At 56.7% G+C, this 21,725-nt stretch overlaps 1 protein-coding gene across 2 annotated transcripts; it reads right to left on the bottom strand.

Annotated features, from left to right (window-relative positions):
• Positions 1-700: 700 nt before the first annotated feature.
• Positions 701-20,327, bottom strand: CASTOR2 (cytosolic arginine sensor for mTORC1 subunit 2). 2 transcript variants are annotated; one of them, XM_049789538.1, is made up of 9 exons: positions 20,187-20,327; positions 5,969-6,039; positions 5,214-5,434; positions 4,798-4,930; positions 4,450-4,573; positions 3,781-3,891; positions 3,384-3,466; positions 1,894-1,988; positions 701-1,820 (listed from the first exon to the last, which is right to left on the bottom strand). In XM_049789538.1, the coding sequence occupies exons 1-9, from the start codon at positions 20,297-20,299 to the stop codon at positions 1,755-1,757; spliced, it is 1,017 nt and encodes a 338-aa protein (XP_049645495.1). In that variant the 5' UTR covers positions 20,300-20,327; the 3' UTR covers positions 701-1,754. The 2 variants fall into 2 exon arrangements, with proteins under 2 accessions (XP_049645495.1, XP_049645496.1); XM_049789539.1 differs by having other exon boundaries at positions 5,214-5,407.
• Between the last annotated feature and the right edge of the window lie 1,398 nt (positions 20,328-21,725).

Raw genomic sequence — 21,725 nt, 5'->3', positions numbered from 1 at the left:
AGGCCAGGGCTGGAATACAGCTTTGTGAGAGACTGGGGAAGGAAGGGCTGAGGGCCGTGGCTGGCCCGGTCCGGGCTTGGCTCAGCTCCGGCTGCTGGTTTTGTGTTGCTCTCGTCAGAGCTGAGGGCCCCGCGTGTCGACCATCAAATTAACTTGGATTGAAAAGGAACCACCCCAGTGCGCGGGGACCCAGCAGATGGGGCTGGGGAGGCCCCCCTGCATGTCCTGCGCACGCGCACAGCGTGCTCATACAGTATATATTAACATATATATTGCTCAAGTATATATGCTATGTACAGTATATATCTATATCAACATAAAACACAGGTATTTATATGTGTACAAGATACATCCCAGGGCCGGGGGCACGCGGTTCGGTTCTGGGGTCACAGGGCGGACACTTGCATGGCAGGGGAGAGGGACATGGACAGGGGAAAGTTTTGGGAGGTGTGGCCCCCCAAAAAAACAAGGCCTTCCAAGGACAGAAAGGGACCTTGGGGCTTCAAGAGCCCCCACCGCCCCTTGACCACCCCAATTCTAGAACCAGCAAACAATGTACACATTTTGGTTGTTTTTGTGCAAAATGAATCGACTTAAAAAAGGGGGGGAAAGGAGAGTCATAATCAGTGCTGGGGGCCCCCCACAATCCCAATCTAGGTTCCTCCACCTTGAAGGCTGCTAGAGCTCTAAGGGTATCCACATAGCTGTGAGGTGGGGCAGGGCACCCACAAACCTTCAGAACCAGCAACGCCTCATCTCCCTGCTCATCACAGCAGCTCCGTGGGCCACCCTGCTGGGTGCTCTCCCTTCCCCCTGGTCTAAAGGCCACCTCGTGTGGTCAGTCCCTTCTGAGGTCCAGGCAGAAGCAGGGCCAGTGGGACTGGCCAGCTGGTTTAGTGGGGGTGTCTGGGGGACCCCAATTTGAAACACAACTTCCTACCTGAAAGAGTGCCAAGGCCTGATCCATGCTTGTCCCACAGGCAGCGGGTCAAGCGAAGTGAGGGTGAGTGGTGGCCCATGCGCGGAGGAACAAAGGGGCTCTTCTCTATTAAGGCTTGGCTGCCCCCCCAACTCAAGTACTTGTGAACACCCTGGTCCCCAGAGGGGCCTTCTATGTCCCCCAAAAGGGGCCCAATGCTGGTCTAGTTAATGGTGGGGGAGAAGGGGTGACCCAGGATGCTGGGAGCCCCACTTGAGGGAGTCAGAGGTCAGGAACTCAGAGCAGACAGGCTGGTGGGTGTCCTAGGGATTGAACCCTGGAGGGAAGGTCTGGGAGGGTACCCTCTTGGCAGTCTTGCTGGATTCAGGGTGCAGACCCTGTGGCTGGCAGAGTCATAACCAAGGACTGCTTCTGGCTCCCCTAACCTGGGCCTCCGAGGGCCACACACTCTCATTCCTGCTCTTCCAGTGCCCTGAGACCACCAAGTAGACGGCATCTGGCATCGTGGAGGAGCAGTGCCTGCCCTGGGCTTATGCCTCCAGCTGTGGCTGAGCTCTATCCCCCAGGACCCAGACATCAGGCTCTACATAGGGTGAGGTGAGGTGTGCAGGGGGTTTTCTCGGGGCTCTGGGAGGCAGGAGGGTATGGGACGGCCTTGGCAGGGGTCCCAGTCATGGGGCGGCTCTTAGAGGCTCCTTCTTCTCAGGGCTCCTAGGACCCCTTTTCTAGTCATTTGAGAAATACTGCAAGGGAGCTGGTGGAGGGGGGCCCGGTGGGCAAGGGGGGGGGGCACAGAGCATGGCCCCTCTTCCTCCTAGTGCTTCTCTGCTTGGCTGACCTTCAGGGCGCCGATGACCCCGTGGATGTTTTCCTCAGGTACCTGCGGGTGGGCAGGGTAAACCCATAAGCCCCAGAACCCTCGCACTGCCACCCAGCCCAGACACCCCACTCACCAGCGCATGGTCGAACTTGAATGTGCTGATGTAGTAGGCAGGGATGTCAGCAGCCGCCAAGGGCTCGGAGATCTGTGCCACGATGCCACACTCATCTGTGAGGATGGGGAGCCCGGAAAAACCTTATGATTCTGCCCAGGAGTCCCCCCAACCCTTTACCTGGTCCTCTGTCCACCTGGGCTGAGCTCAGGCCTTGTCTTATCCCTGTCTTTCTGGTGAGTCCTCCCAGAGCTGGGTGCTGTGGCCGAGTGACCTAACCCTTCTGTTGCCCAATCCTTTCCTCACTGACCCGTGTCTTTATCAGACATCTGGGCTGAACCCGTGACTCCTCTTCTCCCCCTATCCCTGTAGGCCTTCTCAGAAGGCCTCTTCTTAGAAAAGAGCTCTTAGATTGGGATGGATGAGACCGTAGTGTAGTGAGCAATGAGCACTGAACCCCCCATTGTGGCACTTAAGGCCACTGTTCCAGGCTTGGGGAAGTGACATCGGGGGCTACAGTGGCCCCTCTGCATGCAGGAGCCCTGAAGATTCATTTACAACACTGTCCTAGGTCACCTCTGGTACAGGCAGGGTGTGATCCTAGAAAGTCCAAAAAGCCAGCCCTAGAAGCTGGCTTATCCCCAGCTGCCATGTGGTAGACAGTTGTGTCCTGAGGCTTCCAGCTGCAGACACAAGTTCCCTGAGGGTCAGGGACCAGGCAATTAAGTCTGTTTTCTTAAATAATATAGCAGAGGGGTGAGACAGGACAAGAGGTCAAGAGCTTGCCCAGCACATGGCCAAACTGGGCTTGATCCTGGGCACCACAAATGGTCCCCCTCAGCCTTGAAGTAAGTGAGTCTAGAGCAAGAGTCAACCTTGAGCTCCCCCAAACAACAAAAACCCACATAGATTCTGCTGCTCTAGAAAGTTCCAGCTTCTTGTGGTCTCTTCATAGCTATTGCTAGAGCCTCTCTCCACCACCTACTCTCAAGTAGCCCTTGTGCCCAGGCAGAGTGTGCTCTTGGGGGCTCTACAATCCCCGCCTTTTCCTTCCTTCACCCACACCTTAAGTGTCACTGTACTCAGAACCAGAGATGTGTTTGTTTTCCCATCTGGGGTTGTTCTTGGAGAGACAGGCTGCTCCCTTTCCAACTAAAGCTGCAATCTGGGTCACTCCCGGTGGTACTTGGAATCAAGCTTGGGTCACTGTGTGCAAAGCCAGCACCCTTCCCCCATCCTAGATTTGAATCCACAGCCACAGGGGCTTGGGAGCACCTGCCACTCATTATGCCAAGAACTGCATGGGGACTCAGGACTCTAGTTTTCCCCTTTCCCACACCCAGCAGCGCTGGGGTGGGGAAGTTATATACTGGGCTCAAGGCTGGGGATGATATGCTGGGCTCCTGCGTGCCAAGTCGAGATCAGCCCGTTCCATGCGCTGGTGCATCCTGCTTCTCCACTATAGGGCACAGGCTGTGGGACAGTGGGCAAGCCAGGCACATGGGTCTCACCGAAGCCCAGGGGCTGCCCTCCGATCCGCACCATCTTCCACAGCTCTCCGGACGCGCTGGTGAACAGCAGGTTACTCGGAAACCTTGGAGAGAGCAGAAACTACTGTTGGCCCTGTGACACAGTTGCACTCCAACTCAGAATACTGCCTCACTTTCAGAGCTGGAGGCGGGACCTCGGCCCATAGTGCGGAGCTTAGGCCCCAAGCACCTGCAGCCAGCACCCACAACCAATGATGGGTAACCAGTGGATGAGACTGAAGTTAATAATGGCTGCTGGCGGGTGGGGCCATCTTGGGCAGCAAGCTTGGGATGTGGGGGGTTGTCAGGGAGAGAATGTATCATGCTTTCATCTTGTGTCTGCACCCCTCCCCAGCACTGGCAGCCCTCCAATTCTCACCTCTGCTGGGTTTGCACATCCATGACCAGGGAGATATAGCCCTCAATGAGGGAGAAGGAGAAGAAGCGGATGTGGCCACAGTCATCGCTGGCACCCAGGGGGTCCTTCACTCTGGAAACAGGGGAGCCCATGGTCAAGTGTGTACCCATGACCCCTGACATCTGACTGCAGTGGGGAAGCCCATTCCAAGCCCCAATTCTCTCTTTTTTTTTTTGGTTTTTGGGCCACACCCGGCGGTGCTCAGGGGTTACTCCTGGCTGTCTGCTCAGAAATAGCTCCTGGAAGGCACGGGGGACCATATGGGACACCAGGATTCAAACCAACCACCTTTGGTCCTGGATAGGCTGCTTGCAAGGCAAACACCACTGTGCTATCTCTCCGGGCCAAGCCCCAATTCTGACCCAGCTTGTCGAGTTAAGAGCGCATCTGTTCCACCCAGTGTGTGGAGGGGACACCCATGGCACTTATGGAGGTGGTGACTGCACTTCAGTGTGCAGACCTCAGCTGCTGTCCAGAGAAATAAGTGCAGAGAGGAGACAGGGGGACATGTCTAGTGTACCTCTAGGAGTGTTTGGGCCAAAAGAGGATGAGGCGCTGAGCCTCCTCCTGCAGAGTAGCATGTGGCAGCCTGTTTCCCCCCTCAGACCAGGACTCTGGCGGCTTGCCTACCCATTGGAGTAGAACATGACATCCATGAGAAGGGTGGTGACAGCAGGCAGCGTGTCTGGATCCAAGCTGGTGACACAGAAACGGTTGCTCGGACTGGACAGTGGGTGAATGACAGGCCTCTGGACTGCAGGGACAGGGGAGAAGACATAAAAGAGTGTGAGCCAGGCACTATTCTGCAGGACTGCCTCACCCCAGCCTGAGCCTTGGCACATGCCATTATTTTGTAGCTGAATGCCCACCTGTACTCCAGTAGTGGGGCTGGCCCTGCCCACTGGACTGTGGCCCCCATGGCCCCGAGTGCTCAGGCAGGACTGGCCACCCTTCTGGCCACCCCCCTCCCCCACTCACCCAGCTTGGGTTTCACGAAGCCGTTGGTGACACCCAGGTTCTCGGCAGCCACCGTCTCACCGTTGACCACTCGCAGGATGGTGAACTCGGAGGACAGCGTATGCGTGACAAAGGGCAGGTCCCGCTCGCGCACCTAGTGTGGAGAGCATGCTGGAACTACTGCAGCATGGGACCAGCCCTGCGCCGTTACACCCTCAGAAAGGGGTGGTGGTGGAGGCTGCCAGATATCTTGGAGGGACCCCATCCACATGCACCTCCAGCCCCTTCTCCTCTCCTTTTATTCAGCCACACTCAGTGGGGCTCAGGGGTCACTTGTGGTGGCATCTGGGGAACCATGATGTACTAGGGTTGAACTTGGGGTTCCTGCTGGGCCCAGACCCCCCAGAGACTCAGGGAGGCAGGGTGCTGGCGCTCACCAGGATAAAGTCCGTCTGGTAAGTGGAGAGCATGAATACTGAGATGTTCTGGTCAGCCAGCGGCGCGATGACGGACTTGGCAATCTTGGTGACTCCAATGGGCTGTGAGCCAGCAAAGCCGCCGCCGCCTGATACCACATTGAGGGCCAGCCAGGTGGCATCGGCCACACTCAGGTGCTCCGAGGATGGCAGTTCTGGGGACCCAGGGCAGCTCGTCACTGCTGGGCCCAGGGTGGAAGGACATGGACACAGACACAGGGCCTAACTCTGACCACTGTCTGCATGTTCTCAAAGGACTCAACCTGGCGGGTCCCCAGCTTTGTGGGAGGGAGTGGAACTCCCCATTTTTGCATACACAGACACATGATAACAATCCGCTGCACCCGAGCAGCAGACATGATCCCCCCCAAATGCTACATGGAAAGGGGGTGCATGGAGAGTGATGGCATGGAAGGGGTTGCTTTAGGGGTGACAAGAATGTTCTGGACTTGGAGAGGGGGACTGGTTGCCTGACCGTGGGCTCTAGTTTAATTCTGTATCGTGACCAGGACACTCAGGGTAAAATTGGGAGCTTGACTGGAAAGTGGAAGGTAGGTGGGGAGCTTCCCAGTGAATAAGGGCCAGCTTGAGATTCGTCCTTATCCGGGGACGCTGCTGGCAAGTCTCACTGTCCTTTTCAGTGTGGCACAGAAAGGGGGTGACCAGTCAGGGTTTGGGAGGGTGAGAAGGGGGATTGTGGGTGCATGAAATCTTACCCAAGAAGCCCTCTTCATCCACAATGATGGTATAGTCCTCTGGGCTCTCCGTCAGGCTGAAGAACTTGCACCTGCAGGGATGGACAGACAGACAGACATGGCCTTAGGCCTCCCTTGGAACCTCTGAGGCAGTGGGGCATAGGGGGTGGTTGCATGGTTTACTGTGTTCTGGTCAGGCTAATGGGGGGGGATCAATATGTGGCTTGCCCCACCCTATTTTTCTGCCTCAGGAGGTATCCAACAGGACTAGTGATGCTGTTTGTACCCCCCAGTCTTTGGGGACCTCTGAGACACAGTCTATAGACTCAGAGGAGACTACTGTGGGCTGCCCCAATCAGACCTAGCCCTAGTATCTCTGCTATGCCCCTCCCTCTTCAGTGCATCCCAGGGCCCAATGACTGTGAGCAGAGCCAGGTCTGACCACCATCTGACCCTCCGTCCCTATGTAGGATACACCACGAGCCTGGGGATAGGGGCCACTGATCCCCACAATGCACTTCTTATCCGCCCACCCCCAGCCCAGATGCAGATTCAGCACATGTGGGAAAAGACGTGAGAGCTTTCCGGCACCCCTATGGTCCCTAAGAGGTTCTGTGATACAGACCAGGGCTAAGACCACCTGTGAAAGGCCCCCCAAAACAAACAGGGGACATGAACACTGCCAGAAGCAGGGATGTGCTCCTGCCACTGCAAAGAGGTGCCAGCTGCCCACTCTTGACAGGATTCTCCTCCAGGAAACACAAACACAGAGACCCTTGATGTCACCTATGCATCTTGTCCCCTGGAAGGAGATGGGACTGAGGCCTCTTCCTGCACGGCCACGAATCTCCCAACATATAAACAACAGATTCCTCATTCCTGCCACAGTGGGGAGCAGTAGTACATGCCTTTTACAACCAGAGTAGAATATTCCAGAAGAGATCGTGGGATGGAGGATGGATTAGGGGTTACCTGAGGTGGGAGCATCTTGGGGGTGAGGGACTCTGATAGGGGCCACCAGATTAGAGATATTACAGGACTCCCAAGAACTTCACCCTAAAAACAGATGTGCTGAGGGTCCTGCGATAAACCTGACTTTGAAGGTACTGGAGCATTATTATGGAGGGGAATGTATTTGCCTTGCACGCTGCCGACTTGGGTTCAATCCCAGCATCCCAAATGTTTCCCTAAGCACCACCAGGAATGAATCCCGAGTGCAGAGCCTGGAGTGAGCCCTAAGCACCATTGGGTGTGTCCCCAGAGCCCAAAACAAAGCTCAACTGTGGAGAAGGGGCTGGTGTCTGGTCTGAGGAGCTGGTTTCTCTGGCTTTGGAGCCCAATGCACACAGTGAACGCCTCCCATTTGGTTTCCTGTTTCCAGACCTGCCAGTCCCTGCACACCATCTGCAGAGACCCGACTGTCCAGGGGACACAGCAATCACAGAATAAGCCGAGCACAGTCTGGGGAGTGGGGAGGGTCCCTGGGCTCAGGCAGGATCTCAGGGACCCCATTATTGAGAACTGGTACCCCGATGTGGAGACGGAGACGGTCTGTGATGGTAGAGATGAGGTGACAACCCCTGGGACAAGGCAAGGCCGAAAATAGAGCAGATCAGTTTCCTGGCCTGGGCAGCCCCACCAGCTGCTGCGTGTCCTCCCGCTGCGTCACCCTCACCTCGCCAGAGCACCTGCTCCCCGACCCCATGTGAAACCCAGCCGGGAAGCTGACCGCAGTCCAGCCTGGCCCGCCCAATGTCTGGCTGCAGACATGCCACTCAGTCCCTTCAGGTTCGGGCAAACCTGTTTCTTTTGGGGCCACACCTGGCTGTGCTCAGGGCTTATTCCTGACTCTGCACTCACGAATCACTCTTGGCAGTGCTTGAGGGACCAGGATTGATCGAACCTGGTTAGGCTATGTGCAAGGCAAATGCGTTCCCCATTGCACTCTCTCTCTGGCAGCCCTTTGCTTTGACTTTGCTAACACTGATGAGACAGGAAGAACTGAAGTAACTGGACAGTGCTGGGGACCAAGATTCAGGGAAAGTGGGGAGAGATGGGTGCAGGCTCTGGGATCTGCAGAGGCCCAGGGGCCCTGGCTCAGCCTGCTGGGTGTGGTGGAAGGGGACAGGGGTTCCACAGACCTCCACACCTGCTGCACCCACGCTTTAGGGGGCCATGCCCTGAAGCTGGGCTCTGGATACAGAGGCTGGCACTGGAGTTGACCACTACACCCCAAGGTCTCGAGTGCAGGATTGGTGGTAACCCTGCGTTTCTCTCCGTCCTTTATTCTGGCTTTCTCTTGCTCACTGGAACTTGATCTGTTTACTCCGGCTCTGCCTGAGGAGCGAGGCCTCACGTGGGTCCCTCCCAGCTCAGCTGGGGCTGCCGGGGCTGCGCCCGGTGACCACTCACAGATGGCCTGTCCAGCACCTGCTCCCTGATTTCAGACTTGGAAACCAGACAAACCAGCAGGCGGAGAGTGAGGGGTGAATGCTGTACAGGAACTGCAGCTCCCCACTCACACAGTGAAATGGGCTGGAAACCAGCCGGGAAGGCCAGAATATCCCTGATCAGAAACGAGTCCTGGGCAGCCAGTGCAGGGACAGTGGGCTGAGCCTGAGTGTAGGGACACAGGGTGCTACGTCAGTTGCTGCTTGGCTCTGACCATCATGTGGTCTGAGGTGCACAGAAACTTCCGTGTTCTCGAGAAATCTGGATTTTTTTTTCAGGCGCCGAAATGATAGTACAGTGGGCAGGGCATGTGCCTTGCATGTAGTGGACCCAGGTTCAATCCCAGGTACCTGAGCCCTGCTAGGCATAATTCCTGAGCACAGAGCCAGGAGTAAGACCTGAGCACTGCCGGGTGTAGCCCCAAACCAAATCCCCGGCCTCCCTAAACACTGGTAGTGGATAAATTGCACCGACGGCTGGAGAGTGTGTTAGTCCCTCAAACATGTTTCCTCTTTCCAGTCTTCCACTCAAGAACCTTGGACTAAGGCCCTTGACTGGCAGATGGCAAAGGGGAGGCTGTGCATGGCTACTCGTGGGCCCACAGCTTGGAGGGAGCAGGTGCCACCTTTTGGGAGGGACAGAAGGGGGGGTGATGGCAAGTGAACTCCATCAACCCCTTTGGCTCACAGCCACCTGCCAACTCTTGGGGGACACCCTCCAAACTGACCCAAACCTCCATCATAGCCTTGTCATGATGTCACTCAATATTCCTGAGAGCCCTAAGAAGGCACAGGACAGAGGGAACAGGAAAAGACAAATAAGAGGGCCGGAGAGATAGCATGGAGGTAAGGTGTTTGCCTTTCATGCAGAAGGATGGTGATTCAAATCCCAGCATCCCATATAGTCCCCTGTGCCTGCCGGGGTGATTTCTGAGCATGGAGCCAGGAGTAACCCCTGAGCGCTGCCGGGTGTGACCCAAAAACCAAAAGAAAAAAAAGACAAATAAGAGCGGTGCAGGGCAAAGGGGAAACTGAGGGAGGTTCTGTTCAGAGACAGGCAGTGTCTCAGGTGAGAGCAGTGGATAGAGTGGAGAGGGAGTGTCTGGATGGGCACAGGACATGAACAGACTCCCACATGGGGTCCTGGAAATAGCCTGGTTGCACGGGGCCTGTATGCCAGAGGGAATACAGCTCCTTCCCCTTACAATCCAGTTCCAGATGCAGCAAAGAACCCCAGCCACACGGGTTGTCAGGTTCTTTGGGTTCATGGTCTGAATTAGAGTAGGAAGCATTTGTGGTTCCAGCCCCGGGCCTCCCTGCTCCCTGACATGCCCAGGCTCCCCAGGTCGGAAGTGCGGGGGTGACTCACCACTGACGCATCCTGCAGTCCAGACCATCTTGAGTCCAGAGCAGGGCCTAAAGTTCCCACCAGAGGCTGGAGCAGTGGTGCAAGTGGTAGAGCAGTTGCCTTGCCTGTACTAACCTAGGACGAGCCACGGTTCGATCCAACGGGCGACCCATATGGTCCCCCAAGCTTGAGCAATTTCTGAGCTCATAGCCAGGAGTAACCACTGAGAGTCACCATGTGTGGTCCAAAACAAAACAAACAAAAAAATCCCCACCAGCGGTGCGGAATAATAGTAAAGTGGGGAGGGTGGTGCCCTGCACAAAGCAGACAAAGATTCTATCTCTGGCATCCCATATGGTCCCGAGCCCACCAGGAGTGATCCCTGAGCGCAGAGCCAGGAGTAAGCCCGAAGCACCACTGGGTATGGCCCCCAAACAAAAACCGCTAGCTAAACAATCGCCACCAATAACTGCCAGTGGCCCTGGGTTTTGTCTGCCTAGTAAGGTCTGCCTAGTGTCACCTCTGGGCCTCTCAGAATCTTGGGGAAAGTGGTAGGACTGTCTAAATCAGGGTGGTGGTGCCCAGGTCAGTTTGTTTGGGGGAGACAGATGAGCAAGAGTAACAGAGGCTGGGCCTTGGGTGCCCTAGTCTGCCTGCCGGGCCCTGCCTGCCCACACAGGAGCTGAGTGACCCCGGCTAAAGAGCCAGAGGGCTGGCCCACTCGGCTCGCCGTTTTCCTGCGGCCTGGCACCGCTCACCTCCGGGGTTGGCCAGTTCATGCACAGCACTACAAGCACGGCATTGCCAGTCCAGGAGACCCCATGGATGATGGGTGGTTCAGAGAAAGGCCTCTGACCCTGGAGGAGGCACGTTGGTGGAGCTGGTCCCACAGACTTGCACATGCCCAGTAGGCCCAGAGTTCCCAACAGAGGCAGGAATCAGGATGGACTGTGGGGCCTGAGCAGCCGGTGACGTTTCCTTGGCAGCATGAGTCAGACTAAGGGGGGGCCCCAATGTCACCCCTGCCCTGCATAGTTGGGAGTGACCCCTCGGTGCTGCCAGGTGAAATAGGCACATGACAGCCCTACAGTCCCATGACTGCGGTGGACAGAGGAACATCAGCTTTGGCTTTTGGGGTGGATGGTAGGCTGCACCCAGATCTGCGCCCCCAGAGGTGTTGGAGCAGGCAGGGTCCATGATGGTGGGGGGCAGGGACTCACTTTCCTCACCTGCACGCAGGAGGAAGTTGACTCCTGCCTACCTCCATGGCATATGCCGCACTGCCCCTCTGTCCTATCAGTGGGGAGTCTGGGGGCTGAGAAGGGAAATGGAGTTCTCAGACTGGCCAGGGTGCTAGCCGCCTTCGGGATCTAGCCCATGTAACTGTCTGGAGGCTGGGGACATACATAGGGGTACAGGACAGAATCTTTCATTCACTTACTGCTTCTGTGTTTGGGGCTAACCTTGGCAGGAAACACAGTGTGGGAGTTGGGAGTCAGCTCAACAATGCTGGAACTGACCATCTCCTGTCCCCCCAGGATTCACCTGAAATCCAAGGAAAAGGGTTGGATACCCAATGCTCCCCTGCTTTGCTCACCTCACCTGCTGGGCCCCTGGGTATCCTGACCCTTGTCCTGCTGATCCCTACATTTTCCAGGGACTCCATGGGGGTTTCTCCTTGGTTCAGAGAAACTCAGACACGGCATCCTGCACCCCCTGGAATAAAAGCCTGACAAATGGGAGCCAAGGCTGGTCACATGACACAGTCTGAGTGTTTCCTGTGGACCCTCCATAAGGCATGCTCAAGAGGAAACCACATCCACTGAGCTTCTGAGTGGGGCTCTGTGCCTCTGTCTCTCAGAGCAGGGGAAGTGGTCACCTAAGGTGCACTTGCCTTGCATGCGACAGACTGGGTTCCATCCCAGCCTCAACAGAGGAGAAATAGAAAATGAGCCCCGCCAAGTGTAGGCCTCGCTGGATTGCTGTGGCCTTGAGCTTGTGCAGCTGGGACTGAGCCGAGGGGGACCCTGGGAGAAAAGGGGGGGCTGGGAACCAGGGTATGATGCCGACCCTCACACAGAGCCCATGCTCAACAGATGCCCAGATGACTCTCAATGTTGAGCCCTGAGCACACAGTGCCTACTACTGTCTGTCTACCCTGTGCCAGAGGTGAGAGAGAAGAACACTCCCACCAGACCTCCCACTCCTCAGGTATGTGGGCACGGAACAGAGGAGACACAGAGGCGCCCGGCCTGGTCCCACACAGGTGTGTTTTCTGTTCATACAGGCCTGTGGGTCACGACCACGGTGGTTGTTCCTGGCTATGGAAGAGCTGAGTTTCTCAGATGGCAGGTCCAGCCCTGGTCTCCCAGCTGGCCACTGTGTATAAGTGTCTGCCCACTGGAAGCTGGTTTCAGACATGGCCTCTGGGGGACAAGGAGTGGCTCAAAATGCTGCTGGCGCCACGTTCTGTAGAGGATCCGGTCCCCAGGTACACCCAGGCACAAACCTTCAAAGACCATCAAGACTTTGGGTGGCAGAAGACACCCTGTGTGCAGGAGGCCTCAAGTACGATTCCCACTTCCAGCCTTAGAATACAGATGTATACACCAGTTACTATTCAAATAGGTTTAAAAGCAAGGAAACGGGACCGGAGAGATAGCATGGAGGTAGGACGTTTGCCTTGCATGCCAAAGAACGGTGGTTTGAATCTGGGCATCCCATATGGTCCCCCGAGCCTGCCAGGAGCGATTTCTGAGCATAGAGCCAGGAGTAGCCCCTGAGTGCTGCCGGGTGTGACTCAAAAACCAAACCAAGGGCCCGGATGGATAGCACAGCGGCGTTTGCCTTGCAAGCAGCCGATCCAGGACCAAAGGTGGTTGGTTCGAATCCCGGTGTCCCATATGGTCCCCCGTGCCTGCCAGGAGCTATTTCTGAGCAGACAGCCAGGAGTAACTACTGAGCACCGCCGGGTGTGGCCCAAAAACCAAAAACCAAAACAAAACAAAAAAAAAAACAAACCAAACCAAACCAAAACAAAAAGGCAAGGAAACAAGGGCTAGAGTGATAGCACAATGGGTAGGATATTTGCCTTGCACATGACCAACCTGGGTTTGATCCCTGCCATCCTATGTGGTCCCCTGAGCCTGCCAGAAGTGATTCTTTTTTTTGTTTTTGTTTTTGGGCCACACCCATTTGACGCTCAGGGGTTACTCCTGGCTATGAGCTCAGAAATCGCCCCTGGCTTGGGGGGACCATATGGGACGCCGGGGGATCGAACCATGGTCCGTCCTACGCTAGCGCTTGCAAGGCAGACACCTTACCTCTAGCGCCACCTTCCTGGCCCCCAGAAGTGATTCTTGAGTGCAGAGCCAGGAGTAACCCCAGAGCACTGCTGGGTGTGGCCCCCAAACCAAACAAATATAATGTAAACAGGGTCAGGGGTGGGCTGCATTATTTGGGACCCAGTACCATGTGTGTTCTCCCAAGCTGGTAGGACTCTGGAGATACCCTGTCTGTTGCTCCCCCAAACTAAAAACACCAAATGTCCATCAACGCTTGTGTAGATCAGACAGGGTGCAGCAGGGCTAAAACAGCACTGAGCTGCAGGACATACCAGAGCGTGTCAGAACATGGGACTAGCAGCCCCCAAGGATACAGACCACAGACCCCACTCAGGGGAGAGTCCAGAAGGCAGGTCTGGGTAGTCTGGAGGTGTTGGGGACCAGACAGGGCCCTGGAAGATGCTAGAATAGAAGTTTCCAGGACCTGCTTGTGACCACAGCTGCCAAAAAACCTCCCCTCCATTGGTGCTTCTCAAGCTTACATTTGGGGCTGGTGCTGGGCCTTGTCTGCCCTGTCAGACAAGCATGAGCTTGGGGTGGCATCACTATTTGTGGTCCCATCTTCCTGAGGGCTCCCTGTCCCCCTTGCCACCTGCCTGGCAGCTGCCCTGCCCACATCATCTTTATGTTCACAGAGTCTGAAAATTCCCATCTGCATGTTTCCATGTGTTTGGCTCTGTATGCTGTGACATTCACCCTGCTGGGAAACCCAGGTCCTGTCTCCCTGATCAATCCCTGCAATCCCACGCCTGCCTTTACCTCTCCTTCTTTCTCTAAGCCCATGTGTTGGCCAAGGCATAGAAATCTGCCACGTGCAGCACGGCTCGGTCATGAAATGCCCCAGGCCACCAGGTCACGGTCGCCCCATCTGTCAACATCCCCTGATCACCTCCTGGCTACCGAGTAATGCCAGGCTGGGGGTTAGGACTAGGACCCAAGCTGGTCAGCATAGTGTCCCGGTGTGGGGGCCTGATACAGGAACAGATGTGTGCAATGGGGCTGGCCCTGCAGACTGGTTCTGGGACTGTCTCATGGTCCCACATTTCTCATAATGTGAACCCCAAAGCAGACCTGGGGAGATAGGCACAGGGCAGTGGGGAAGGCCCCCTGCATGTCTGGTTGGGGGCTGTGGATCTGCCTGGGGTCTTGGCGGGACCTCATATCTCCAGCCAGCCACATGCAGACTGGGTTTTCTCCCTGGGCCCTGCAACTAAGGGGTGACTGGTGTGGGTCTGACCCTGGGCTGAGGCTCCATGCCCACCTCAAACTACACTTCACAGCACGGAGATTCCAGGGAGCCATTCAGGTAAGCCCAGGGTAGCTTCTTGAAGTGATCATTAGGTTCATTAGGGAGCCAGATGGTGGATTTTAAGGCATCACTCATTTTAGTGCTGTTACTCCCCAGTGTCCCCCACCTGGGTGATAGGTCTCGGAGTCAGTGTGTGAGTTATCTGCTGGGTACGAATCACTCCAACTCGGTGGGTAGAAGCCATGCACTGTCCTTTTCTTGGCCATGGGGGGGGGGGGAGAACCAAGGTGCCACACCAGGGAGTGATTGTTTCTCCAAGGTCCAAGAGCCTCCCCTTCTCCTCTAGGAACCCCAGAACCTCACTCCTCTGAGACACCTGTCCAGATCAAGCTTGGAGATGCTGTGGCTTGAGGGGAAAAGAAAGCAGTTGAGAAACAGGAAAGTCACCGCTGCCCCCAAAGACATCTAGGATAGACAGGGCAGAGCTTGGGGCACGGGGACCCTGACACTGGCTCACAGGCCCCTCTGACCCCTTCCTTCTCCCTCCCCTCCATGTCACTTCTGCACTAGGGAGACAAAGTGGTGCTGCCAGGCTGGGCACGGGGAGGAGGCACACAGTGTTCAGATATGGGCCTGAGTCAGCCCCTTTCCTGGGTAGCTGTGGCTCCCTGGTGCTGTGAGAATGGGGTCCCTTCTCCTGCACCTCAGCACCGCCTGACTTCCCATCCCACTAGGGCTGTTTCTCTATCAGAGTTCACCGTGGTTTAGAAGGATCCTGAACTAATGGTAGGGTTGGCTGCAGTTTCTCCTGGGTCCCTGCACCTACTTCATAGCTCAGAGAGTTCAGGCAACATACAGTGCCAGGATGTAGCCACACTGGCATCTGATCTGAGGTGCTGGTCCAGCCCGGCTGTGTGCTGGGCCCATCCACTATTGTTGGGAAACTCGGGCAACTTCGCTCAATTTCAAGCCTTGCTATACATGTCCCAAGCCTTCAGTGCTCATGATAGCTTGTTGACATGATGGCAGGGTGGTTGGGGGCACTTGAGGCTTGCAGAAGGACTGGCGGTCCATCAAAAGAGACCTTGGGGACAAAATGTCAGGCCCAGCGGCTACTTTTTGAGCTACTCTCCCTGAATGTGGCTGCTGCTCCCTGGTTAGGCTTTTGGCGACCCTCCTGCCGAGATCCTGCTGGATGGGGACCCCCCCCTGCGTGTGCTCAGCAGCACTAGCTAAAGGCCTGGACCCCCGGCTTCCAATTCCAGCCTTGCCTGGCTTGTGCCCCTTGTTCTCATCTGTGAAATGGGAAGAAGAATGCTCCATTGTATGGAGCTGGCACGGTGAAGGCAGGGAGATACATAGGGGCTGGGCTGCTCCCAGCTTTGCTTCCTGGGGTCCAGACACAGAGTCCAACAAAGCACAAGCCCAGGCCTACCTATACATATCCACCCAACTTCCTGTGAACCCAGGGCATGGGGACCCTCCTGGTCCAGCTTGCAGATCCATGGGGTGTCAGGGCAGGTGTGAGGTGTCCATGAGAGTCAGCTTCCGAGGCCGTGTTCCTGCATGTCTCTAGGCAGCAAAGACCCCCGGGGGGTTCTGTGCCCTCTGCACTCTTGACACCCACTGCCCAGCACTGGTCCTGCAGCCTCTGGGCCCAGAACCTCCCAGTGGCTGCAAGACCACCCAGGAGGCAGGCCCAGCCGCATCGATGAGTTCTGATTGGCCCATGATGGTCTCATTCCCTGGGATGCTGATTGGTGGAGGCATATCCATGTGAGCCGGTTCTGTCCAATGAGAGGCGGCAGCCAGGGCCGGAGGGGGTGTGTCTGAGACCTGGTACGGCTGTGGCTGGAGTCTGGCACCCTGGCAGCTGTGCCCTCATGCCCACCGTGGCCCAGAGAAGGGCTGGAAAGGCTGGGCCTTTGGGTGACGTCATGTCTGGGCCTGGCCAGGAGCCATTTCCACACCAAGTCCCAAGTCTTCTCCTTTAGGTCTTATTTCCAAGCCCACACAGCAGTCCCCACCCACAGCCATGAGCCCAACACTCCTCTGATCTGAGCTCAGTCAAGCACTCAGGGAGGCCTTCCTAGAGGAGGGAAGGCTAGAATACAAAAGAACAAGCAGGTGTGACAATGGGGGTGGGGGTCTGCAATAAAGATCCATTCAGTGGAACAAATAGCTGAAGGTGGTGGGTGCCAAGAAAGCACATGTAAGGCTCAGCTGGGTTCAGGGGTGCGTCTGAGAGTGTGCCCCCGCTTTGTGCTGCTCCAAGTCCCCCAGGTGCATGCTTTGTGTAAGTGGCTTCTCCCTGGACTCCTATTCAAGGCACAACCCTGGCTCTATATTCAGGGATCACTCCTGAGCCGGGAGTGCTGAAATCTGGGTCACGGTGCCCGTGTTGGTGGCAACGGCCAGGCAGGTACGAATGTCTACAGGGCAGCAGTGTTCAAGGGAGGTGGCAAGGCCAGTGCTGCCACCAGCTGACCCTGGTCTCCAGGGCAGCCCAGCTTATCTCTGGGAGAGCTGCGGGGGTGGGTCAAGCTGCTCTGAAGCTTCTTGAGAGATTTTTTTCAGAGGGTGCATAAAGGGGTGGGGGGCGTGAGCTGAGCTTCCAACAACCAAACATGGACACGGCCTGCCAGGACCAGCACTACCTTGGGGTCGGTCCATGTGAAGTGAGTGTAATCCCTAATTCTAGGCTGGGACGGGACCTCTTTCCCCCTCAGCTAGTCCCCCCCTTTTTTGGGGGGGGCATACCCAGTGGCGCTCAGGGGTTACTCCTGGATCTGTGCTCAGAAATCACTCCTGGCAGGCTTGGGGGACCATATGGGATACCAAGAATAGAACCCAGGTATGTCCAGGGGCAAGGCAAATGCCCTACCGCTGTCCCCCCAGCTAATTCTTATTTTAGTTTGGGGGGCATTATCTAAGCATGCCACCCCGTGATTTCAGTGCTGCCACACTACTAGGTGCTGGGAGCAGCCAGGATATCCCTGGAGGTGCCGGGGTGGTAGTGTGGGCAGGTTCATGAGGTACAAGGCGTCAAAAAGGGTCCGTCCATGTACAAGGCATGAGCATATCCATGTACCCTCCCCATAAAACTCCTATTTTAAAGCTTGAAGATGCAATGCCGCCTCCTCCAGGAAGCACACTGACTTTCAGGCAGTTGCACAGCCCAGTCCACTTCCCCAGAAACCCCTTCCTGATTCCTCCTTCTTCTCCCCATCACCTCTTTCCTTCTCTCTTAACCAGGTCCTGAGTTTCAGAGACACCAGGGAGCTAGTGTGAGATACTCTGGATGTAGCTGCACCCCCCACCCCAGTAAATGAGCCCCAAAGTTTTCTCCCTTGCCAAGCTCCAGTCCAGGTTTGAGGGGAGGTACAAGGTGGAACAAAGAGCTAGAGGGCTGGGGGCTCAAGAAAAGTTTCAGGGTTCTGTCTTAAGGTGTTTTTATTTGGGGGGGGGAATCACACCCAGTAATACTCGGGGAACCATGCTGAGGTTCAAACCCAGGTCAGATGTGTGCAAGGCTAGCGTCCTCCCCACTGTCCTATCTCTAGATTTCAAGGCTGGCTGGGCATTCCCGGGTGGAGGATACAGGCAGAGCTCAGGGGACCCTCCTGACCACAGAAAACCAAACCAAGCCATACCAAGGTACTGGCTAGAGTGGTTATGGAGTCACCAGGGACCCAGAAACCAACACTCCTGCTAAGAGACCTAGGGGGTGTGAGCAGCGCCTGTGGGCAGTTGGCCCAGACACCCCTCTGGAGGCTAGGGTGAGTGAGAGAATGTCAGGAACACTGCCTGACCACCAGTTGGGGACAGCACTGACGACAAAGTCCAAGGGACCCCACAGAGCTACGGGAATAGTCTAGCACCAAACACCCTTCAAGGGACCCCATCCCAGAAAACACTCCACAATCATTCAAACCATGCACACAGCAGCTCCCCCAGAACGGGTCAGGTTGGCCTGGGCTCCCTTAGAACTGAGGATCATGGAAAAGGACCCTCCCTGGGCCGCTGGAGCAGGAGGGGGGCAGTTGTCCCCCAAGGCCAGCAGCCGGAGTCCGACCCTGGAGCCAGAGTGACCTTTAACCCTGTGTCATGTGCTGACTGGACTGGTCACCTGGCCACAGGGCAGCAGCCTCCTGGAGGAGGAAGAGGAGGAGGAAGGAGAGGGAGGGGCCAAGGAAGGCACCCCTGAGGTCAAGGGCCAGCAAGGATGGGGGACAGCCAGTCCATGAAGCCTCTAACCTGTGGGGCAGTGGGGGCGAGTCCCCCCCCACCGCCCCTCCCTGCAGCGCCGCAGTCTGAGTCATCAACATCCCTGCTTAAATGGGCAACCAGGCAGGGGGCTGCGGGAACCTTTTTCTTGGGAGGGTGTGGGGGGCAGAGGGCAGATAGGAGGGAGGGAGAGAGAGGCAGGGGTGCGAGAGGAGAGGCGTTTCCAAACCCAGAGAGGTGGCTTTTGTTTTCAAATGAACCGTTTAATAATTTACCTAGGCTGTCAAAAGAGCAGGAGGACCCCATGGCCAGTGGAGGTGGGGAAGGGGGGGGGAACTGGTGGCCCTCGGGGAGGGGAAGGAGAATCAACAAGATGCTCCCCACTTGGCCAGCAGCCCCAGCAGGGCCGGGCTGCCGAACAATGGCCAGAGCAACCAACCAACCAACCAAGCAACCGGCCCCTCACACCCAAGTGAGATTTTCAGGCTGGAACTTTAACAGGCAGATCAGCTCCAAGGCCAGGATGGAACCAATTCCCTGCAGGGCTGGGGGGCCGAGTGGGGGACTGGAGGAAGTGAAGGGGAGGGGGTCGTGCTAACCTTCACCTTGACCGGTCACCGAATTCATTCATTTTGCAGCCGGGAAGAGAGAGAGAGAGAGAGAGAGAGAACCACCTCCCCTATATCCAGCCAGGGGAAAAGAAAAAAAACCCCAACAACAACTTCCCCCCTTTTTGCAATGGCCACAGTCACAATGGTGGACAAACAAGGGGTTTAAGTTCCAGGGACCCACGATCCACTAATCTCAAACGCGGGTAGCCAGCTCATTTCGAAACAGACAGAACCCCAACCTGCCTAGCATTGGGGGGGGGACACAACCTTATTTTGCGGGGTACATGTTTTATTTGTTGTGAAAACCTCCATCATTCCATGCACTTTTTCCCCCTGCAGTCTCCAAGCCCGGGCCTCGCAGGCAGAGCCATAAACAAGCCCGCTCCTCCCCTTGGCGCGGATGCCAGCACCCCCCGCCCCCCGCTTTTATTTATTTATTTATTTATTTATTTATTTATTTTTTTACCCCGGACCACCGTGACCCGGGACCTGGAGATCAACACCCACGGATGATGATTTGACAGTGCATTTTTTTAAATTCAATTCAATTGACATTTTTTGAACTCGGCTTCCCACCACCCCTACCTACCCCGCCCCCCGCGAGCGAAGAGGGAGGAGGAGGAGAAAGAGGAGGGCGCTCGTTTGTTTTTCCCACCGCCGCACCCCCACACCTGTTTTTCATTCATTCATTCATGCAGGCATGCACTCATTCATTCGTTCGCTCCTTCATTCACTCCAGATCCTGATGGCCTGGGGAAAGGGATGCAGAGGGGGTGAATTCAGGGTATGCATATGTGTGTGTGCGGTGGGGAGGGGTGCCTTTTGGGGAGGGGGCGTTGGGGAGACCCCAGCCCCGTTCCGGCGGCACGTCGGACGGCTTTTGTGCAAATCGATCCGTCGATCATCAATGCAAAAACCCCAAAGCCCCGAAGCCCACCTCCCCGCGGCTGCTGCAAGTTGCGGTGCGGGGCGCCTCTTTGTCTGCGTGGGCTTGGGGGGGGCGCGCTCACCTGGTCTTGGAGGAGAGGAAGGCGAGCTTGACCAGGCCGTAGGTGAAGAGCGGGAGACTCTCCTTGGCGACGCTGGCAACTTGCAGCCGGTGCTCCAGGATGTGGAGTTCCATCGTCCGCCCGCCCGCCCGCCCGCCCGCCCGCGCCCCGCCGCGCTCCGCCAAGGCGCCCGCCGCCGCCCCCCACCCCCGTGCACGCCCCGGGCGGCCTCCCCCCCACCCGGCCGGGCCCCGGGAAGAGGGGACACGGACGGACAAAGGCCGAAAGGGGCGCGGGCGCGGGCGGCAGCGCTTTGGCGGAGCAAGCGGCGGCGCTCGGCGGAGCGCCCGGCGCGCACGGCAGCTGCTTGCTCGCTGGAACAAACAACTTGCCACTCAAACGCGCGCCCTGAGCGCATGCGCCGCGCGCGGGGGATGCCGGGAGTTGTAGTCCAGCGGCGGCTCGCTCTCTCTCTCCCCCCCACCCCTGCCCCTCTGGGAAATGGCTGGCCCGCACGCAGGCCCCCAGCCGGCTGCCCAAGGGAGAGAGAGAGAAAGGCAGAGCGTCTGATCCATGAGGACATGGGCAACTAGCACGCACACACACACACACACACACACACACACACACACACACACACACACACACACACACATCCTATCTGCTTGGGCATGTTGGGGGGCTGCACCCTCCTTCCCCACAAAAATCCCTCCCAGCTCCCTGGGTAAAAAAGCATCAATGCTACTCCAGCACCTGCCTGGGGAGGCCTAAGTTCTGGAGGGTCATTATTCTAGAGCCCACCCCTCCCCACACACACCTCGTCCAATTCATGAGGCCATGGGCAGCCAGAAACACACACACACACACACACACACACACACACACACACACACACACACACACACACACACCCCTCTCTATCTGAGATGTCAGTGCTGGCGCTTGGGCATGTTGGGGGGTTGCACCCTTCCCATCACACACACACACACATACACACACACACACACACACACACACACATACACACACACACACACACACACACACACACACACACTATCTGAGATGTCAGTGCTGGTGCTCGGGCATGTTGGGGGGTTGCACCCTTCCCATCCTCTCCCCCCAATTCCCACCCCACTGACCGGGTAAAAAAAAAGCATCAATGCAACTCCAGCGTCCGCCCAGGAGGCCTAAGTACCGGGAGGGTCATTTTAGAGTCGAGAAACCCGACTGGGTGGCATATAAGCTGTCCCCGGAGAAAGGGACCTCCTACCTCCAGGCTGGATTTTGAAGGATGAGATGGATGAATCGGGGTGCTCAGGGGAAGAAGGGGCTGGGCTCTCCAGGTTGGAGGCCAGCGGGCCTTCCAGCAGAAGGAACAGCGTGTCCCTAGGGCACAGAAGCGTGAAGAGAGCCCTGACGGCTTGTGTTTGGCTTTGTTGGAGCGGAAATTTGTGAGGGAGGAGAGGCAAGGAGATAAGGCACGCACGATCCCCCCTTGTGCGCTCAAAGGGGGGGTTCCTTCGTGTAGGGGTCACAGGGTGTGTGTGTGCACATCAT

Source organism: Suncus etruscus, chromosome 15, assembly GCF_024139225.1.
Source record: "Suncus etruscus isolate mSunEtr1 chromosome 15, mSunEtr1.pri.cur, whole genome shotgun sequence".
NCBI classification, from domain to species: domain Eukaryota; kingdom Metazoa; phylum Chordata; class Mammalia; order Eulipotyphla; family Soricidae; genus Suncus; species Suncus etruscus.
Note: the sequence above shows the minus strand (reverse complement) of the source record. Positions and strands in the feature narration are given on the sequence as shown.

Excerpts from the sequence above, each read along its gene's own strand:
- CASTOR2 (XM_049789538.1), bottom strand. The coding sequence starts at position 20,299 with ATGGAACTCCACATCCTGGAGCACCGGCTGCAAGTTGCCAGCGTCGCC. Across the intron at positions 3,892-4,449 it reads GTCATGTTCTACTCCAATGG|AGTGAAGGACCCCCTGGGTG; the intron begins GTAGGCAAGCCG and ends CCCTGTTTCCAG. Across the intron at positions 1,989-3,383 it reads AGGGCAGCCCCTGGGCTTCG|ATGAGTGTGGCATCGTGGCA; the intron begins GTGAGACCCATG and ends CCATCCTCACAG.